The 21679-nt window shown below is 37.1% G+C and overlaps 1 protein-coding gene across 1 annotated transcript; it reads left to right on the top strand.

The window, feature by feature from the left end:
- The first annotated feature begins 4596 nt into the window (after window positions 1–4596).
- On the top strand, window positions 4597–18532 carry LOC122787770 (glucose-6-phosphatase catalytic subunit 1-like). Its single transcript, XM_044054669.1, has 5 exons — window positions 4597–4910; window positions 7468–7577; window positions 10496–10601; window positions 13129–13244; window positions 17452–18532. Exons 1-5 carry the CDS (start codon window positions 4681–4683, stop codon window positions 17961–17963), a joined length of 1074 nt encoding a protein of 357 aa, XP_043910604.1. The 5' UTR covers window positions 4597–4680; the 3' UTR covers window positions 17964–18532.
- Window positions 18533–21679: the final 3147 nt, after the last annotated feature.

Genomic DNA, 21679 nt, shown 5'->3' with positions numbered 1-21679 from the left:
ACAGACTTCCCATACACTGGAACAGACTACCTATCTATGTCAAACAGAACTCCTCATTAGCACTCTTCAAGAAAAATCTTGATGATTGAATGGGAAATAGGAAATTCACCCCAGGGATCACTTCTGTGGCTCTGCTCGTCAGGGGCATAGGAAAATAATTTTCTTGGGTGGCGAAAGCCAGGGTACATTTTTGGCTAGGTTTATATAGGCCCTAGGGCCAATAGCCTAGTACCTACCTATGAACCTATGAAAACTATGAGTGGAGGAGTTCCCTGGTCAGCCTCAGTAAGAAGCTGAGATTCCTTATATGATCCCCCAAAGCTAGCTATGAAAACAAAATTGCCACTGATTCTAGGGACAACCACAAAGCATTCTATAGCTATGTCAAGAATCTTAATGGCAACACCCAGCTCTGCTCTGAGTTACAGCACAACGGCATGAAAATTACAGAACCATCTGATATTGCCAAAGTCCTGGCAGATAGGTTCAGTGCTAACTTTACCCCCCTCTCACCCCCTAAAGGGCCCATATCTATACAGGAAGAATGCAGAGTCCCTGTAATCACAACTACGCAGGTAAAAGCTGCACTCTCTAAAGCCAAAAACACAGCATTCATGCGACCGAACAACATCCCAGGCTGTGTTTTACATGAACTTCAGAACAAACTGGCTCCCCACCTAAGCACCATGTTCAATCATAGTCTCACATTAGGCTTTGTGCCCACTGAATGGTGCACAGCAACAGTTATCCCATTCCACAAAGGGGGAGCCACCACTGATCCTGGGAACTATCGCCCTATTAGCCTGACGAGCCTGGTCTGTAAGGTCATGGAAAGTATCATCATGGAACTCATAAACAAAGACATTGGTAACCTCCATACTCTGGACCCCACCCAGTTCGGTTTGTGAAAGGCAGATCATACCTCCTACACCTGAATGACTTCTTTGAGGCAATTACCAAAGCTGTAGATGAGGGTAAGGTGGTTCACACAGCCTATCTTGACCTCACCAAGGCTTTTGACAGCATCCCCCATTCTGGAATTATAGCTAAATTCACTAAACTAGGTATAAATCCCTATGTCACAAGATGGGTTGCCAAGTGGCTCACTGACAGAACCCACACTGTAAAAGTTGCAGACTCCAAATCTGACTTCAAACCAATGACAAGTGGAGTACCACAGGGTTCAGCCCTGGGAACTCTCCTGTTTGATATCTACTTCTCTGAAGTACAGGCAAATACAGAAGGCCTTTGGCTAATGAAGTTCACAGATGACTGCAAACTAAAAGCCATAGTTAAGTCCACAAATGATGTGGACATCCTACAGAAGGGCCTCACTGAGACAGATGCTTGGTGTCAGAGCCATGGCCTCAAGCTTAATGCCAAAAAGTGCATTGTCATCCCCTTTGGTAAATGTGTGATAAGAGACCTGGGGACACAGGTGGACAGTAGTCTCTCCTTTGATAATCACATCAACACAGTAGTTAGGAAATCCTTCTATGTGGCACACCTCATCACAAAAGGGTTCTCATCTAGGAAAAAAGAGATCATTGTTCCCCTCTACTCAACACTCATTAGACCTATTATAGAGTACAACACCCCTTTTGGAATGTACCTCACAAGACATCTGCAGCAGGTGGAAAGGCCACAGAAGTACCTCACAAAGGGGATTAATGGCCAAAAACAGATGCCCTACACTGACTGTCTCCAAAAACTCCAGCTTTACTCCATAGCATATCGCCTACTCTGAGGTGATCTCTGCCTAACATATAAAGCTATGTCAAACCCAGAGCTGTTGAATATGCTACACCTAAAGAAATCCCAATCCCTCCAAGCTACACACTCTAGGGACCTAAACCTTGTCACCACAATTAACAGGACATGCTGGAGGTATAGATTGCTATTCCAGAAACTTCTCATACTCTGGAACAAGCTACCCATCTATGTCAAGCAAAGTTCCTCATTAGCACTCTTCAAGAATAATCTTGTTGAGTGGATGGAAAATAGGAAATACACCCTAGGGATCACTTCTGTGGCTCTGCTCGACAGGAACACAGGAAATTAACTTTCTTGGGTGGCGTAAGCCAGGGAACCTTGTTGGCTAGGCTTACTTAGGCCCTTGGGCCGATAGTCTAGTACCTACCTATGAACCTATGGACCTATGAAGTGATCACCTTTTATATAATTGCAATAGCTTCCCCCTTGCAGATACTTCTGTGCTGCATTTCAGATTTAAGCAGAATGTCTTGTAATACAGTTTTTGATCACATCAGCTTTCAATAAATCAGCTAAATTCATAATTCAACCAAGTATTCTTTTTTTTTTTTTTTGCATTTTTGCATGCTTGTGTTTAAGCACCACTGGTAACATGTTCAGAACATACAGACAGCTTGGTACCTATGGTCTACAACCACTGATTTACAGATCTATTATGATCTATCTCATGCCTCTTCTGGGTAATTTTATGACACCACTCATGTGAGTAAGTCCCACTAGTGAATATGATGAAACTGCATGTCTTCAGAGGCATCTACCTGAACACCCACTTTACTCTTTGCCCCTCTTATCTTGTTGTTTTGTTACCCCAGAAATCCTTAGACTGTGGACTGCGCTCTTGGCAACACAGCCTCCTCTTGTGTGAGCCCCACTTGTGGAATTTTTTTACTGCTAATGATTAATCTGCAGCTGTTTTATGTAGATTAATGACACATCTTATAAAAGAAAGCTGTATGCTACTGCTGTGTTCGATGCTCCACAGATCCACACTGAGAACCTCAGATTTCACATGCTCCATATACTAATACCTACACTTATTCTTGTTTAACTGTTTAACTGTATTTTGAATGCATTGTTTCAGATTGTTGTTTAGTGAGTTTGCTATGATGTGTATCTAGCTACGTCTCTCTCTCTCTTTATTCATAAATAACAGTGTCAGAGTCTGAAACTTGAAAACAATATACTTAATAGCAAATAAATAAGTATTATTAAAAAAAAAAAAAAAAAACAAGAGAGGTAAAAATTAGAAAAAAAAAAGTTGCATTGCAGAACCTTCCGTAGGACTACATATCCATACAAAACAGTGGAACATGTAAATAGGGATACAAAGTGCCTGAAGGGTCAATGGGCCTTGGGGGTGCATGATATTTGAAGCAATCTGATGAAAGTTCTAGCACGGTAACTTTGATATTTTCAGGGTTAAGCAGAGTTGTAACAACATACAACCAACAACAGAAGGCACTTTATGCAGTGGTGGTGCTGCGGTAGCGTTGTCGCCTCACAGTAAGACGCTGTCCGGTTCGATTCTCAGTTAGAGCGTCTTCTGCGTGGAGACAGGCATGAATGGGCGTACCTTCATTGAAGGTTGTGCATCAGGGCTGGTAACTCGGCACGTAAAAATCAATTACCAATCATTAGCGGACCGGAGCTCCGCTGTGGCGACCCCTAACCGGGAAAAGCTGAAAGACACAACAACATATGTAAGAATTTTGTATGCATAAACAGAGAAATGTTATTCTTTTCTGACAGGACAACCAACAAATAAATTTGTAAACTTCAAAACAATTGATGATAAAAATGCATAATGAGACAGTATTTTTCCCTGTGTAACTCTGCTCTCATATATAAGGTTTTACTAACCCCTCTCACAGCCAAGCAAAATCTCCTCCAAGGTCATATCTTCATGACATGATATAACTACCAGGCAACACACTGTTACTACATTCCACACCAACATGTTACACATATCAGCATACCCTGTTCCAACATGCCACACATTATCATGCTGTATACAGATATGTCACATACATGCACACCAAATGTCAAAATATGACAAGTCAGTACCCTCAACTCCATCTAGTTAAATTTATTTTAAATTGTGTGCCTTGACTGATACATTCAGGCAGATGGTTCTAGATTTCAGTGTACCAGTTTCCAAGCCAAGCCAAGCTATATTACAGTAAGGTAGAGAGAGATTCTTTGAATAAGCCAAATTATTTTTAAGATTCCTCTTAAAAGTAATATGCCTACACTTTTCTGACTGTTTACACTAGGGATTTTCCCATTTACAGGACCTCAGTCCAAAGCAGCAAGTTGAGGAGATTGCAGCAGATGAAGCAAGAGGAGGCCTGGAACATGGTGGTGGCACACAGCTATGGTGGGGAACCAAATAATTAAAATATAAAATTAAATTAATATGGCTAAGCACTGATGATCTCTTTAAACTTTAATTTTGCATTTGGGGATGTTGTTACTTTTTATGCAACCTCAGATTAAAATGGTCATAAATAACATGGCCATATAATTAGTAAACCTGCATTAATCTTTCCAACTAAACTAAATCTGCTATTTTACAAAATCAATGTGAAAACATATTCTAATAAGAAAACACTGTAGTGCCAAAGAAATAGCATGTGCAAAACATGTTTTTCACTAACAGGAATAGACTGTGTGCGTCAAACGCTGATGTCACATTCAGGACAAATAACTTTTTTTTTGGTAGAACTTTGCTGAGGGACCAAAGATCACAGTCCCTGTGTTTGTCTGACTTGTTTATCTGTAACTATATAATGAGGCCGTGAGCCCAGCAAGGAATCAGTGCAGGTAGCACACAGAGAGCTACAGTGAGAGATAACTGATCGCTTCCTTTTCTTACATACAGATTCGAAGGTGACACCAGCTGTGAAAATGGAATATGGAATGGACCTGATCCATGGTTCTGGGATCCAGATGGTGCAGTACCTTCAAACCAACTACAAGGATTCCCAAAACCTGTTCCTGTTCATCTCATTTGCTGCAGATTTACGAAACACCTTCTTTGTCTTTTTCCCAATCTGGTTCCATCTCTGCGAGTCAGTAGGCATTAGACTCATTTGGGTGGCCGTGATCGGTGACTGGTTGAATCTTGTTTTTAAATGGTGAGTTCAGTTATGTATCACTCTGTTTATGTATTCTGGCCTAATGCAACATGTTGCTTGTTCTAAATAACAAAGAAATAAGAAAATACAAGATTGATGCAAAATATATATTATGTTGTTATAGAGATCAAGTAACATACTGTGCCGGAGTTCTTATTTACAGACACAACCCTAGGAAGTCATGACCTCATATCAGGGAAAGCCAAGATAAAATATCTCAAATGTTTTCATGTCTCATCTGTTATCCAAGGCAATAGTTCATAGGAATTAAAATGAGGTATGCTCAAAACAGCTTGGTGTTATACAATCTCCATCCATCCATAACCTTTTTTCCCATTTTTCCACATGAGGTCGGGGTGTCACTTCAACAACGACCATCACCTAATGCAAGATTTACAATGCTTACTGAGTAGCCCTTCCACTATACATTGGTGCTATACAATGACATCACAGAAATGAGATACAACTGCACTGTCATAAATTTCTTTATTTCATTAACTTTGTAATATAAAATTCAGCAAAACATAGTAAAATGCATGCTGAGATATGTAAGACTGAGCAAAATAACTGCTTACAAACAAACAAAAACAACATTTGTCTAGGTAGCTATTCAAAGAGTAACGTGAAATACAGTAAGATAAATGCTTTTTTTTTACTATATGTGATATCGAGTTAAATGTTCAGAGATAGTAACTATTTTAACACTGGCATTTTAAAGGCTAGTAAGGACTTTACTTTCTAAGATGCTGAATATCACCAGCATTGGTAAAATATTTCAGTAAAGAGTGTGAGGGCTGGAATTAAAGAAGCAAATTGCAAAGAAGATGCCATTTGTAAATGAAGGGCCATTCCGGGAGATTATTAATGAAGTGCAGTGCAGCATAAAGGGGGGGGGGGGGCTGCACTTCTGAGTATGTCATCCTTTGGATGAGACATTAAACCAAGGTCCCATTTGCTTGAGTTGGTGGTAGCTCAGGTGGTTATAAAAGATCCCACAATACCTATCAAAAAGAGTAGGAGAAGTTCCCTGATGCCTCGGCAAATTTCCCCTAGTGGTATAAATACCACCTCAGGTCTCCCCTGAAAAGAAACCACTGGGTGATTGGGACTAACCTGGTTAACAAACAAAAAAAGTCAGGGGGGTTATAACTTGCAATGCACTCAGATGATGACACCTGTTACAAGCAGAATTTCTTTGTATTAACAAATAGTGCTTAATACATTTTTAAAGACTGCATCCTGTGACACGTGCATTCTAAGGATGTGTTATCAAATCAACATGTAAATGCCTTCAGGAATGTTACCCTCATTAACTCCTTAAAATAAAGAAATGACATTTTCTCACTTAATTTCATCTTTCATTATACTACTAACTGATGACTGCAAGCACAGAATACACCAGCCAAAAAAGGTGATTTGCTTCAGTTTCTGTTGAGACTTTTTTAAACACATGGATTAGAATTCTGTGGTGTGAGACTTTGGTATGAGTGTGTTAGATGTAAGAATACAACCAGCTTGATCTGGGTCATGCAATGAATTAATGGCTCTGCTGAGATTCAGATCTAGGATGCCCAAAACAACAGTTCTGTGGTACCTTTACACTATGATGTAACTGTGTTATGCTAGTTATAGAATATTTAGGTTCTATCTTTGGTTACAAATAATACCCTTGTACCAGTCCTAACAGCCCTGTGTCCTCTCCTGTCTGTACCCAGTCTGTCTTATAATAAATGAATCATGTGGCACGAGAAAATGCAGAAGTAGATCATCTCCCAGCAGCTGTCCTGCTGTGACTTTACTAAAGCCCTTGGTCTAGCCTAATCCATTAGCAGTACATGCTCTCATTGCAAAGACGCTGCCTATGGTCAGCCTATTCTATTTGTTCCTCATCTTCTAAGTAAGGAAGAATATTCTGTGTTGGACTGGTGTCCGTCAGTAAAACATTACTCTTTATTTACATGTCCCTTGACACTATCCTATACTTGGCCCCATTGACTCTTTTCTAGTTTTATATTATCAGCACATATCAGGGGCTGCCTCTTATTTACTGTGATAGTCCATTTACATTCCAGTTTGATTTAGTACTCTTTATCAAGAGAAGATTCTGATCGCAGTACCTTTGTACTGGTAACATGCACAAAAGTACAGTTAGGTTTCACATTATAACTATAATTGATGATATTAGGGTTTGTATTATTCTGTACCTGTTATATTAGAAGAAAGTCATTAATACTAATACAGTTCCCTTTGCTTATCTATCATGGGTAATTATTACCTTCTGTATAAGTCTTTTCTATGAGTGATCATTGTGCTTTTGTTTCCATTGTGTTGTGATATTTAAATATGTTTCTCTAGAGTTTCTAGTTCTGTCACAACTGAAATAAATGGTCACATAACCCAATAAGCTGTAATATATGTAACTAAAACTTACCTTTAATGGTCTCATTGGCATCATATAAAAATACACTTAGACTAGGATCTTAGACTCACACATTAGTTATTGCTTAAAATCCCAGCCTTTTTTAAAGCCTTACATATTTTGTTTTGTTTCTTAAAGGATTCTCTTTGGACAAAGACCATACTGGTGGGTATATGAGACCACCTTCTATAGCAACTCTTCAGTCCCAGTGGTTGAACAATTCCCAGTAACATGTGAAACTGGACCAGGTAAGGAAGCAACAGAGGATATTTTACTGCAAGGAAGAGTATTTTTAATAAATTAGTGTAATGATCGCATAATCTGACAAATCATATTACAAAGCCCTTCAGTGAAGCCATATGACAGTTGGGAATCATTATTTAGTTTAGCAAATTGCTCATTTAAAAAGTGAAACTAGGATACAGTATTTCATGTGTAGCAACATTAAACATTTTCTAATTCATGAAGATGTACTGCTTCTAGAAATCGGCAATACACAGTTAAGGGAAGGCTGCCTAGTTTATTTTTCTACTGCAGTTCATGCAGAACACAAGTATTATATGTCAGTGTGTAGACTTTTTTATTTAATAATGTTAGTTTTATACTCCTCCTCCCCAAACACACACACACACACACACACACACACACACACACACACACACACACGCACGCACGCACACACAGCCATCTTTTTTTTTCTAAGTTGCTATATGACATAAGAAATAAAACACTTAGAATCAGGATTATTCATGTCTCATGCATGCCTAAAAGGTTTGTATATTCACATTTTAATACATCTTTTCATTAATATGATATTTTGGGCAGTTATATCTGATCTATCATATCATAATTGCCTTGCTGTAGTTGAATAACTCTGAGTCTGATTCTTATTTATTTGTGTTTCACACCTGCTTATAAGAAAATAATTGGTGTAGGTTAAATGGAGTATTATCCTCAGATGTGCAAATTAAACTGAACATTTCTCATTCAGAAGTAGTTTTGAAACAAAATAAAATCTTGATTTATTTAGTTAGTTGTTTACAAAACAGATAATTTTAGACAGACCTGACAGGAATGTTGAAGTAGAAAATAATTACAACCATGCCTTTTGTAAATATATACAGTTTCATTATCTGCATGGATATTGTTTTATTATCTTATTTACCTTTCACTGTGTAATTTCATTGCTGATACTTGTATTACTTACTGTTTGAGATTGTTACAGTTTAGCAAGTATCCTGGGGTGAGCCTGTGATTGGTCACGCTGTGATCAGTGTTCTACCCCAGTCAATAAAAAAAATAAAATGTAAATAGTCGCAACTGTTCATCCAATACAGCAGATAATACATTCCCTTGAAACACTATTGCTAAACCAGAATATAATGCATTATACAATGCCTTCTCTAAAACGTGCACGCTGATTGGCCAGCCCAACCAGCGTGCCCGTTGTAAATCTCTCAATATACTAACGGAAAAAGGTCCGGTCGCCCGGACTTTTTCCGTTAGTATAAAACTAATCTCGCTATGTTAAAGAGTTTAACATAGCGACACAGGTTTAAAAAAAGCAACGCAGATCTCCGTTGCTTTTTTTAAAGCTGTCTCGCTATGTTAAACTCCTTTAACATAGCTACACAATGTAAAAGCAACGGAGATCTTGCGATCTCCGTTGCTTTTAACCTGTCTCGCTATGTTAAATGAGTTTAACATAGCGAGACAGCTTTAAAATAAGCTCCGTTGCTTATTTTAAAGCTGTCTCGCTATGTTAAACCCATTTAACATAGAGAGACAAAGCAACGGAGATCTTGCGTTCTCCGTTGCTTTTGCCCACAACTCTGATGTACTGCGTAGGCATGCAGTACATCAGAACTACTGAACACCAGACAGCTGCGGAAGGGCAGCAAAGAGGCATTATACAATGCCATTATTTAAGAAAAGTAATTATTTCTTTTCTTAAATAATGTCATTATATAATAACAATAACCACTTCTGGGTGTGGGTAATGCTGAATTTACCCACGGTTGTCTTTGTTTGGTCCTCGGGCGCCTCGGGACCAAACCACGCCAACCGTGGGTAAATCCAGCATTACCCACACCCAGGCATGGGTTATTGCTATAATAATCTGTGTCATACAGGGCATTACTTTGGGCAAAAAGGTATTGCTTCCTTTGTAAGGATTTGGAAAAGGCTTGTGATAGTATTACTAAAATATCAGTGTTATAGGGTAATATTAAACCATTATAGGATATCTTGCATTTGTACATACTAAATGGAATTACTTTCAGACATAACAGCAATTCTCTAAAAGGTTATATATAGAGATAGCTACTGACATGTGATTATGTACCAGATAGCTGATAATCTAATTGAAAGCTTGATTCCAATTTCAGCACATTTTAAAAAATCACGAGAATTCTTTAAAAAGAAAGGCAGTTTACAAGACTGTTCATCTCATAGTTATTTCAAAACTGCAAAAAGGTGACAAATTAGTTATTTAATTTCTACATATAAGGGAATTTGTTGATGTACAAATGGTAATATTTCTTCTTGTAATAACGGCAGCAGTAAATATAAATTAATAAACATTGTAAATGACAAAAAATATGGCAGCAGAGGCAATCTGATCACTGGAAACTGTGGAAAATATAAGAATGCAGACATGAAAAAGGCATACAGGTACTTATTTTAATTTCTGAATGGAGAAATAAAATTCATATACCAGGTGGTATATTATTTAACATTATTTCATTAATTGCTTTAGAGGATTTTATGGCCCAAACCAGCAGAGCTGGTAACCATTGATAACTGATTAGTTAGTATGCATTATTTTTTCTAATTTCTAATTTTCTTGTTTGCTTTCATCAAAGTGCATCATGTTTACAGCTATCTGCTGTTGGTTAACTACTGGTGCTCACCTTCATCATTAGCTTATTGCAATGGAAACCAGTATGCCCACTGAGAGATAGCTGTATATTCAAAATCACTATATTCTAAAAAGGAATCATGTCATAATTTTACTTGCTGAGATGTTTGTTAACGAACTTCATGCTCAAATGTGAGTTTTAAGGCTATCTTGCAAAAGGATCAGTAATAAAATTAAGACGTTTGAACATCTATTTGTTTTCTAAAAACAACGCAATGAAAGTCATATGGCTCCTTTCTTTTGTAGGAAGTCCCTCTGGACACGCAATGGGCTCAGCAGGAGTTTACTATGTGATGGTCACTGCTCTTATTACCCTTCTTCTCCAGAAAGAACAACAACAGTTCAAGAAATGGTGAGAAATTGAAATTAATTAATCCTTAAGCATTTCTCGCGGAACATATTTGATCTCTGTCATGCCCAGTGAATTATGATGAGGCCGGGAGCATAAGAAGGAGAAATCCAAAACAGAGCAAGAGAAGTTAAAGCCACAAGGATAAGGGGGTACAAACTTATTTTTGAGGATTTTGAGGACATTTTTTTCTGTATGAGGGTTTTGTACACAGGAAACAGTATGTCTGAGCATTTTTTTTGCAATCAAAACAATTACAAAGTTAGAGAATGCATGCAAAAGATAAGACAACCCTAGAGGAATTAAAAGAATGAAAGCTATTAATCAGAGGGAATCTGCAGTTTGCCTGTTTACCATGGAAAAGTCTAGAATAGCTGACTGAAAATATATTATCTAGTGACAGCCATGTTGTTTATATGTCAGCATTTTGTTTTTTTCTGCTGAGTTCCTTATGGGGAAATACCTTAAAGCTATGTCTTCTCTGATTGCTTACTTCCAGCAGTACCTCTGTATCTACTGTAGTTAGAAAATGGAGTTGGGAATTAATGTTACATACATCTTGTACATTAGGCAGCAGAGTGGTACAGTGCTTAGTATTACTGACAGAGTGCTTAGTGCTTTATTGCTTGTTTTGGCTCTACACACCTCTTAAGTGTACCTCATTACAAGGAACGTACCTCATTTGGGTTCTTAAAAGGTTGACGTTTCTCAAAGTTCCACATTGAAAGGGTCTGTCACACATTCAGTGTTAGGAAGTTTTTTAATTCATATCCATGGTAAATAGAAATGAATCATATTAAGTAACTAAAAATATTTTTATAAATAAAACCAGCATACTTTAACCATCCTATGACCTTCCTAGTTGAAGTTGTTAGTAAAACATCAGTATATGTTCCACATTTTGCCCATTTGTTCCACATTATGAAGGACAGTATTCCTCATTTTGGAGATGGAAGGTTGAAAGAGCTATGCACTAGGGTACTTTCTGGCCAAACTCTGCATGTCCCCCTGAGACTATTTGCATAGACATCAAGGTCTCTATTTTCCACCCTTATCTCAACTATATACTGGTAAGTGAATTTTAACTGCCTGTAGGTGTGTGCATGCTGTAATGGACTGGCATATCTTCTGGTAGTGTTTCTACCTTTTTGCTACTTGTTTGCTGGGATAAGCTTTGGATTCATCATGATCCAGGGTAGGATAAAGCAGACTCAAAAAATCAATAAATGAATTTGCATATTCACTGCACTGTTTTTAGCATAATTCACAGTTTTGGAAATCTCTGAAGGCCTATCAAAATCACTGATACTGTTCCATTAGTCCTCAACAGCCAAACCATAATTTAAAAATGTGACAGTCACTAAGCATTGTGGCAGGATTATTCCTTCTTTACTGATCTCCAGGCAAAGAAAATCAGTCTGTCTATCAACTTATCTATCAGCCACTTGCAGATATGCAGGAGCACTAATAAATGTGTGTAATGAGTGTTTTTTACTATTACCTGGTTGCATTCAGCAGGTTAGGCTCATATTTGAAGCATTAACAATAGTTCCAATATGCCAATATGGGAGACATCAGTTTATTGCTAATAACATGAATACAAGGTAGAAAAAAACAGTAAGTTTTAAGACTTTAGTATTAATAATTCCTGGCTCAGGACACCCACATAATAATATCTCATTACTGGTGTAATGCAGCATTGGAATACATAATAATATATCACTATTTGTATAAGGTAACATTGGCAACTAAAATTATGGTAGCCCAGTTTTTTGTATAATATATATATATATATATATATATATATATATACACACACACACACATATATATATATATATATATATATATATATATACATATATATATATATATATATATATATATATATATATATATATATATACATACATATATATATATATATATGTGTGTGTGTGTGTGTGTGTGTGTGTGTGTGTGTGTGTGTGTGTGTGTGTGTGTATGTATTATGCTATTACAAAAAAAATATTTTACAATGCATTGTATAACCATTTTGCTGTCCATAATGGACATAGTGAAATTGTGTTTCAAGTTATTGATAAAATAGAACTGTTAATCAGAAGAGGTGAGAAGAGCACTTGACTAGAGAAAAAAAGTATATATATCACTCACAGCTAATGTTGTAAGCAGACTGCTGTCCTGGTAAGAATCATAATATGACCATTAAGGCCATACTGATAGGAAGGCCTTTAAGATATTAATTAAAGTGCTTTATTTATAGTGCCATGCATTGTGTAATATATAATTCTGTTGATAATGTAATATTGCTTTGCTGTGATAAAGTGTTCAAAGGCAAAAGCACTCATCACCAATTTTAGTTAACTTCATTTGTATTTATTATTTTATATATAACATTTTATTAAAGTTTCATAGCTTAAGTATGCCATTTTTTATTTCATTTATAATACCAATACAGTTTAACTTATAAGCAGTAGCTAGTCATTTTTTACTTTATCATTTATTAAACAAGCAACATCCTTCTCTCTAGGTGCACTCACAGCCTGTTGTGGATGTTGTTTTGGGGAGTTCAAGTCTGTGTCTGTTTGTCCAGGATCTTTCTGGCAGCCCATTTCCCTCACCAGGTCATTGCAGGAGTGATTTCAGGTCAGTCACAATGTCTGTTCCTTTCTTTCTGTCCATAATATATTGTAAAACTGTACACATAAAAATGACCTTCTACAGTAAACTCTCAGTTAACCGGCACTCTTGGGGATTGGTAGATGCCGGATAGCTAGTTTCTGGTTGCTTGAGAGTTACTATCAAAAATAGGCCTGACTAATACTGTACCCTATACTATTTGTTTGCTTTGACTTGTTTTTAGGTTGGAAAGAGAGGGAATTCATTCCTGTCTTCTTTTTTAAAACTCTAAAACTCTAAAAACATAACATATGTTTCTGCAGTGGGGGGGGGGGGGACAGAAACTGCAACATATGGAAATTGTACTGTTTTTTGTCGGTTGCTTGAGTTCATGTTAACTGAGAGTTTACTGTAATGAGATAGTTAATATAAGCATGGCTTCATAATGCTTTTTGGAGGTAAGGCAGGTAACCTGACATCTGAAAGTCTTGTTCAACACCTTCTTCAGTGCTCCATCCAAGTGGACAGCAAATAACTAAAAAAAAACAGATGTCCTGATTATCATGGGGGCAAGGCCCACCCACAGTATCATCAAGGGTGTTTGTCCTTGCAGCACTTAGCTTAGTATGGCATTCTCTGGGGTTGCACAACACTGAGGCAAGTTGCCCAGTTTTAACACAATAGTCAATTGGTAGAAACATACTAATAAAAAAAAGACTGCACATTATAACATAATCCTTAACTGCCAGTGACTTTAATACCCAAAACCAAGGGTAAGAGATGCTACCAAGCATCTTATGTTGGGTTATGTTATTTCAGTTTACCATACAAAACTGTAGGACTGCTAACTCAACCTAACAGTGTTCCCGGGTAGGCCCTGAAAGGTAGCAGTTGAGTTAATTATTTATCATTTATTAACTGGGTGAGCTGGTCTATTAACCCTTGACACTTAAGATCCAGGTCACCAGAATTCAGAAATGAATCTCAGACCCTGGAACTATGATGGACAGAACTTACTACCGCACCTCAGTTTTGCCATACTACTCAGTAAACAATATAAACAAAACAAAAAAATGTACTGAAGATATGTAGCTTTATATAACATTTAGTGCTTCCTGATTACAGAAATCCTTTGTGAAACCATTGTATTAATGATGGGTTGAGATCATGTACTCTGTTCCCTCACTGTGCTATATAACCCATAACATGCGACACTTACGAACCTATAGGCTTCTTTCCTTATACTGTACCATGCTGGCAGTGATGTGTGATAGTAAAACAGAGAATTATGATGTCAGTCTGTTTGCCTGTTTAAAAGAACTAACAAGCCATTAATCAATTCAGCAGGTATCTATCATAAGTAATACTAAGAATAACACACTGAAAGCATGAACCAACGCCAAATCCACCAAGTCTTTTATTTTAGCATTTTCGTCCGCAATGTAAACCAGCACTTCATCAGAATGATAAACTCACTCATTATACTCCTTATATAACAGACATAATTACAACAAACAATCAGAAAATATCAATGCAAATATCTCCTTCCAAAACAGCAGGACAGTGCTCTTTCATTTTGGAAGGAGAGATTTTTATTGTGCATGGTTTTGGTAAAATAAGACCTATGAAAAGGTTTTCGTGTAACAGCAAATGTTTTGTATATTTGGTGTTTTATCAAGGATGTGTTGCATTCTATGTTGGAAAAACTAAAGTTTAAGAAAAAGGATTTACCAGCATGTCTATGACATTGGTACGAAGGATGGAAGAAATGCACTGTTTAAACATCTAAGCAACAACCCACAGCATGAATTTAGGTTGCTAGTAATAGACCAAGTGGATTTGGGAGAAAGAGGGGGACCCTGTGATGAGTTTTTGGAATTTATGGAGCTTAAATGGCAGTTGAAGCTGAATGCTACTACTACCCCAGATCTAAATGAAGCCCTGTCTTTGAATAGTTTTCTGAAGTTAAAAGCAGCTTATTTTTTAAATTAGAAAAGTGTTATTCCATGCTCTAAGTTTCTGTGTTGCATTGATATTTTATGATTGTTTGTGGCATTTCCATTTTCTGCTCATATACACAAATGTTTAAACAGATTTTATTACAGCATTTTTTATGTAAGTTCTCAGTGCAGTGTTCTGAGAAGGTGTTTTAGATTTGTACTGGTTGTCATGGTTCTGTTGATTATAAGGGAGGAGTTTTGAATGAGATTCAATTTGTTGTAATTATGTCTGTTATATAAGGGGTATGAATGAGTAAGTTTATCATTCTGATGAAGTCCTGGTTTACATTGTGGACGAAAGCGCTAAAATAAAAGACTTGGTGGATTTGGCTTTAGTTCATGCTTTCAGTGTGTTATCATAAGTAATACTCTTATTTCTGCATATGAAAGTGTTTCTGAAAAGGTGTGCTGTGGCACATGCTCAGAAGTATGCTGCAGGTGTTGTACTGCTTTCTGCCCTCTGTATTGCTCACAAGCTGTCTGTACGCATGTTGTGTATCAGTCACACAGCAGGAGCCACAGCAATAATTGTGGTGCACCTGGAAAGCATCGCAGAAGGGAAATTATTTTTTTGACCTCTTTCCTCTCTTCAACCATGACAACTCCCTAGAGGCACACATTTGTGATGCTGCAAAAAGTACAATGTTTAAATATAGTAAATTTGTGTAGGAAACAAGTAAAGCTAAAGAAGGGAGATGAATACCACAAAATACAGGGTGTAGGAAAAGTCAATAAGATTAGTGAAGTTGAGGGTTTGGGAAAGAAGAAGAAACAAGAAATTGAAAATCTGAATAATTAGACACAAGAGACCTGTCTGAGGATCATGTGGAGAGCAACTGGTATAAGTTGCTGGTAAAGGTCTGGCCTAGAAGAGTATTCAGCTCCAAATTTATCTTCAACTTTTATTATAGTATTGCTACCTCCTAAGCACTCAAACATACATCAAAGGTAAGCAGTGAATATTATACAATAATGACAACAAAATGATGACAAATATTGGAAATGATGAAGGATTAATTAAAGTAGGAGAACTCTGAGTACATTATTATAAGATATATACATTAATGAACAGATGAAAACAATCTCAGCTAGGAGATGGGTATTAATGTGATAGATGAAAAAATATTAGCCAGAGAATAGTGTTCATTTTGGAGGCCAATGGAAGACATACTCTTAACATTAATTTTAACCCCCTCTGCCAAATAATCAGAGTATTTATATTCTTTTATTACTATTATATCTGCTCACTGAAAAACTGAGTTTTGTTATTTAGAAAGCAAACCACTGACATGATGATACAGATGGAAGAACTCCTTAATTCTAACCATGGATGTTTTTACAACTCCCTTATTAAAAGGTAGATACACATTTGGAGAAGTAATGGGACTGCCATTCTATGAAGAAATTGTAACTCACTGTGCAATTTCATCTTTAAAACAAAACTGAACTTTAAAACAAGTTCAGTAACATTCCCTTAAATGTTTTTGTTAATGTAGCATTGTAGTAACATCATAGCTTGTTACTGTGAATGGTGATCAAAAATATCTTGGCTATGACATTTCATATTAGGGGTATACGATGCCAAAAATAGGCATTGCTAAGTGTGTCATGATATTAAAAAATTGAGAACTACTGCAATAGGTGCTCTGTTTCTGAATGGTGTAGGGTTACTGTTATTTCCTAATATAAAATAGCTTGCAAGGAGACTAAGAGAATTAAAAAAAAATATTCTGTGATAGTACTAACATGCACAATATCTCTGTCATGCTAGCAGCAATTTGATGATAAGGAAAAGCGTTAAAACTTCTAGTAAGATTAATGACATGCAAATGAAATTAAAATAAAGAATTTTGATGTTCATAATAAAATAAAATAAGAGACTCAGTATAATACAACTTTTTTATTTTATAATTAACATATTTAGAATAGTAATTATAATAATATAATTATATTATTATAATTAATTTATACTTTTATAATTAATATGTTTTAAAATTAAAATTATGTAAATAAGCTCATGTATAGATGTTTTTACCATGCCATTATAAATGTACATCATGTGTAACAAGTGTGGAGTTTTCCTTCCTAGGCCTTTGCTAAAAATTAGTTTTACTCAATCAGACTTTTTCCAGTCAACAAAGACAAATAATTTATAATAACCAGGAGAAGAGAACATCTAAATACACTTTATTGTTTTATGACTTCTGATTGTTGTACTTCTTCTCTGTTTACAGGTATGGCAGTAGCTGAAGCATTTAACCGCATCCACTTAATCTACAAGGCAAGTCTAAAGCAATATGCCTGCACAACTGCTTTCTTGTTTGTCTTTGCTCTTGGATTTTACCTAGTCCTCAAAGCCTTTGGAGTGGATCTTCTGTGGTCTGTGGAGAAAGCAAAGAGGTGGTGTGCCAATGCTGAGTGGATTCATATTGACACAACCCCCTTCGCTGGCCTCCTAAGGAACCTGGGTACCCTCTTTGGTCTGGGGTTGGCCCTCAGTTCCCAACTTTATACTGACAGCTGCAAAGGAGAGCAAGGACAAAGGCTCAGCTTTAAACTTGGTTGCATTGTGTTTTCCTTAATAGTTCTACATTTATTTGATGCCTTCAAACCACCAGCAAGGAATGAACTACTGTTTTACTTCTTGTCCTTCTGCAAGAGTGCTGTCGTACCTCTGACAGCTGTAGTGATCATCCCATACTGTCTGTCTCACATCACAAGGACAAATGACAAGAAGACCTTATAGGACTATAAAAGAAACAATGTAGCACTATGTTCTCTGATACAGCCATATAAGCAAAGACTCAAACATGGCAGGGTTACAGAACTTCGAGTCATGTGGGAATACTTATAACAGAGACCATGTGGCATGGCTAAAGCTATAGGTAACTTGCTGGACAAGTTACAAACCTCTTACTGCTTGGGTCAGTATATTTTCTGAGGAGGCGGATTTTTTGCTATTGAGAATTTGGCAGTTCTGCAGATTTTAGAGTGCAGTACTCCACATATGAACAAAAACTGTGCATAGAAATTCTAAAATTCCCATTTCAGATGTCAGTTTAAAAGAATACATATACTAAACTCTTGGCTTCTGGGGCTTTGCATGTGTGGGCCTGTTAGGATATTGTCGAGCTATAAATACTAAACTCTGATAGTAAGAAGCAGCCGTCTGTCTAATCATATTTTATATGTATGATGGAATTGTGGTTTTTGTATTTATTTTTAACTAGAAAGTTAAATACTGTGTTTCTGCTTGCTTGCAGTTTTTTTGTTTCTGATATTATTTTATTAAAATAAATTATTTTGTAAAAATGTCATTTTGTACTTCTTTCTGAAAAAACATCTGACATCTAGTTGAAACACATATATTTATATTTCCAAACTTATGAAGATTAAGTTTATTAATAGTTCAGCCTTTATGTTTAAGCAATAATGGGTTTCTGAAGTGGGATTTAATTCCTAGATGGATGCTACTGATATTCTAAAGTATAGTATAAAGCATACAGAAATATTTATTTGCATGCCTATTATTGTAAATATTAATGTAATTATACTCATTAAACAATGACATCTTAAATTCTTTGCACACATATAGCCTCTCTGAGTGGTAGTAGGACTTAATACAAACAACATGTCATATCAGGAAGTAGTATGCTGAGACAAGCCCCCATACAGGCAGAGAAATAATCTCAAAAGGTGCAAGTAAATGTCTTTCATATCCCTGGATTACACGTATGTAAGCTTTATACCAACCATGTCATATATTACTGCAATTAATATTGATAGCACATTCCTGCAATATTTACCAACTTAAATGAGAACATTATGTAGCATTTACATGTCAAACATATTTGTCAGTATCAGTCATTGACTTACATTTCTGGCAGAGCATAGTAATACAGGGGTGTCATAAAATGGAGGCCCAAACAGCAGCAAATTACAAACATAGCAATCTACAGTATGGCTTGATTGCATGCCCTCTTGCTTGCACATGGACACATGGGCTTGCAGAGGACACTTTGCATGAATGATGTTTCAGGGCTGGATGGAAGAATCAGACAGGGCTGTGAGTGACGGCTCCAAGCTTTATCACCTGTATCATGCCATGAGATACTGTAATGGGCAGTGCAATGGACATAGTAGGCACAAGGAAGGAACTGGAAACTTGTCAAGCACAACAGAGCAAAGTTCTAAATGTCCATCATGACAGAAACCGTTAAACAAAGGAATATAAAAACACATTGGAAACATTACGAGGATGCATTGCATGTCATCATTTAAATAAAAGTAATGCCATAATATTAGCTGTTTTCAAAATGTCTGAGTTAAAAACTCAACACACTAAATTAAAAGTGAATCTTTAATGATACACTCAGTTCTAAACCAAGCAAACACAATACTAGTATTATAATCTGTAATCAAGTTGCAAGATCCAGTGTTGGAATAATTATAATATATATTGGAAGTATAGGGAATTAAAGTGATCTGAATAAGTATCAATTAGGATGCTATGTGAAGAAAAAAGTGCCTTTTTAGTGACAAATGAAGTGTACATTGAAAAAATGAAACTACTTAAACTAATGAACATGATCTTAAAGCAGAAATATTCTGGTTAGATGTGAAAAATAGAACAGGGGGTAAAATATTATAATAATTACCTACTAGCCCAGTAAACAATGCTTGTCTTCTGTATAAAATGTAAAACATCAGGCATCTATCACAGTAAGAGGAAATATGATTAATATCTTCTTCTTCTTTTCTTTTGGCTGCTCCCATTAGGGGTTGCTACAGCAGATCAACTGTTTCCATTTCATCCTGTCCTCTGCACCTTGCTCTGTCACACCAGCCACCTGCATGTGCTCTGTCACCACATCCATAAACTTTATCTTAGGCCTTCCTCTTTTCCTCTTACCTGACAGCTCCATCCTTAGCATCCTTCTCCCAATATACCCAGCACCCCTCCTTAGCACATACCCAAACCAATGCAATCATGCCTCTCTGGCTTTGTCTCCAAACCGCCCAACCTAAGCTGACCCTTTAATATACTCATTTCTAATCCTGTCCATCCTCATCCCACCCAATGCAAATCTTAACATCTTTAACTCTGCCATCTCCAGCTCTGACTCCTGTCTTTTCGTCAGTGCCACCATCTCAACCCGTATAACATAGCTGGTCTCACTGCCATCTTGTAGACCTTCCCTTTCAATCTTACTGGTACCCATCTGTCACAAATCACTCCTGCCACTCTTCACCACCCACTCCATCCTGCCTGCACTCTCTTCTTCACCTCTCTTCCATACTCACCATTACTCTGAACTGTTGATCCCAAGTATTTAAACTCCTCCACCTTCGCCAGCTCTACTCCCTGCATCCTCACTATTCCTTTGTCCTCCCTCACATTCACACACATATAGTCTGTCTTAGCCCAGATGACATTTATTCCTCTCCTCTCTAAAGCAGATCTCCACCTCTCCAGGGTCTCCTCAACCTGTTCCCTACTCTCACTACAAATCACAGTGCCATCCAGAAACATCATAGTCCACGGGGACTCCTGTCTGATCTCGTCTGTCAACCTGTCCATCACCATTGCAAATAAGAAAGGGTTCAGAGCTGATCCTTGATGTAATCACACTTCCACCTTGAATGCATCCATCACTCCTACCAGAGACCTCACCACTGTCACACTACCCTTGTACATATCCTGTACCACTCTTACATACTTTTGTGCCACTCCCGACTTCCTCATACAATACCACAACTCCTCTCTAGGCACCCTGTCATATGCTTTCTCTAAGTCCACAAAGACACAATGCAACTCCTTCTGACCTTTTCTATACTTCTCCATCAACATCCTCAGAGCAAACATCACATCTGTAGTGTTCTTTTCCAGCATGAAACCATACTACTGATCACTAATCATCACCTCCCTTCTTAACCTAGCTTTCACTACTCTTTCCCATAACTTCATGCTGTGGCTGATCAATTTTATCCCGCTTTAGTTACTACAGCTCTACATAGCACCCTTAATCTTAAAAATCAGTACCAATACACTTCTCCACTCCTCAGGTATTTCACAGGTATGCCATCTGAACCAACAGCCTTTCCTTTCTCATATTCTTCATAGCTATTCTTACTTCCTCATTACTAATCTATTGTACTTCCTGATTTACTATCCCCACATAATCCAACCTCCTCTCTCTCTATCTCATTCTCTTCATTCATCAAAGTACTCTTTCCATCTGCTCAATACACTCTCCTCACTTGTGAGTATGTTTTCCTCATTATCCTTTATCACCCTAACCTGCTGCACATCTTTCCCAGATTGGTACCCCTGTCTAGCCAATTAGTAGGTCCTTTTCTGTCTCCTTAGTGTCCAGCCTTTCATACGACTCACCATAAACCTTATCCTTAGCCTATGCCACATCTCTCTTCACCATACGCCTCATCTCCTTATACTCCTGT

This window comes from Protopterus annectens, chromosome 13.part0 (genome assembly GCF_019279795.1).
Source record: "Protopterus annectens isolate FY-2018-M chromosome 13.part0, PAN1.0, whole genome shotgun sequence".
Taxonomy (NCBI): domain Eukaryota; kingdom Metazoa; phylum Chordata; order Ceratodontiformes; family Protopteridae; genus Protopterus; species Protopterus annectens.
This window is presented reverse-complemented; position numbering and strand designations above follow the sequence as displayed.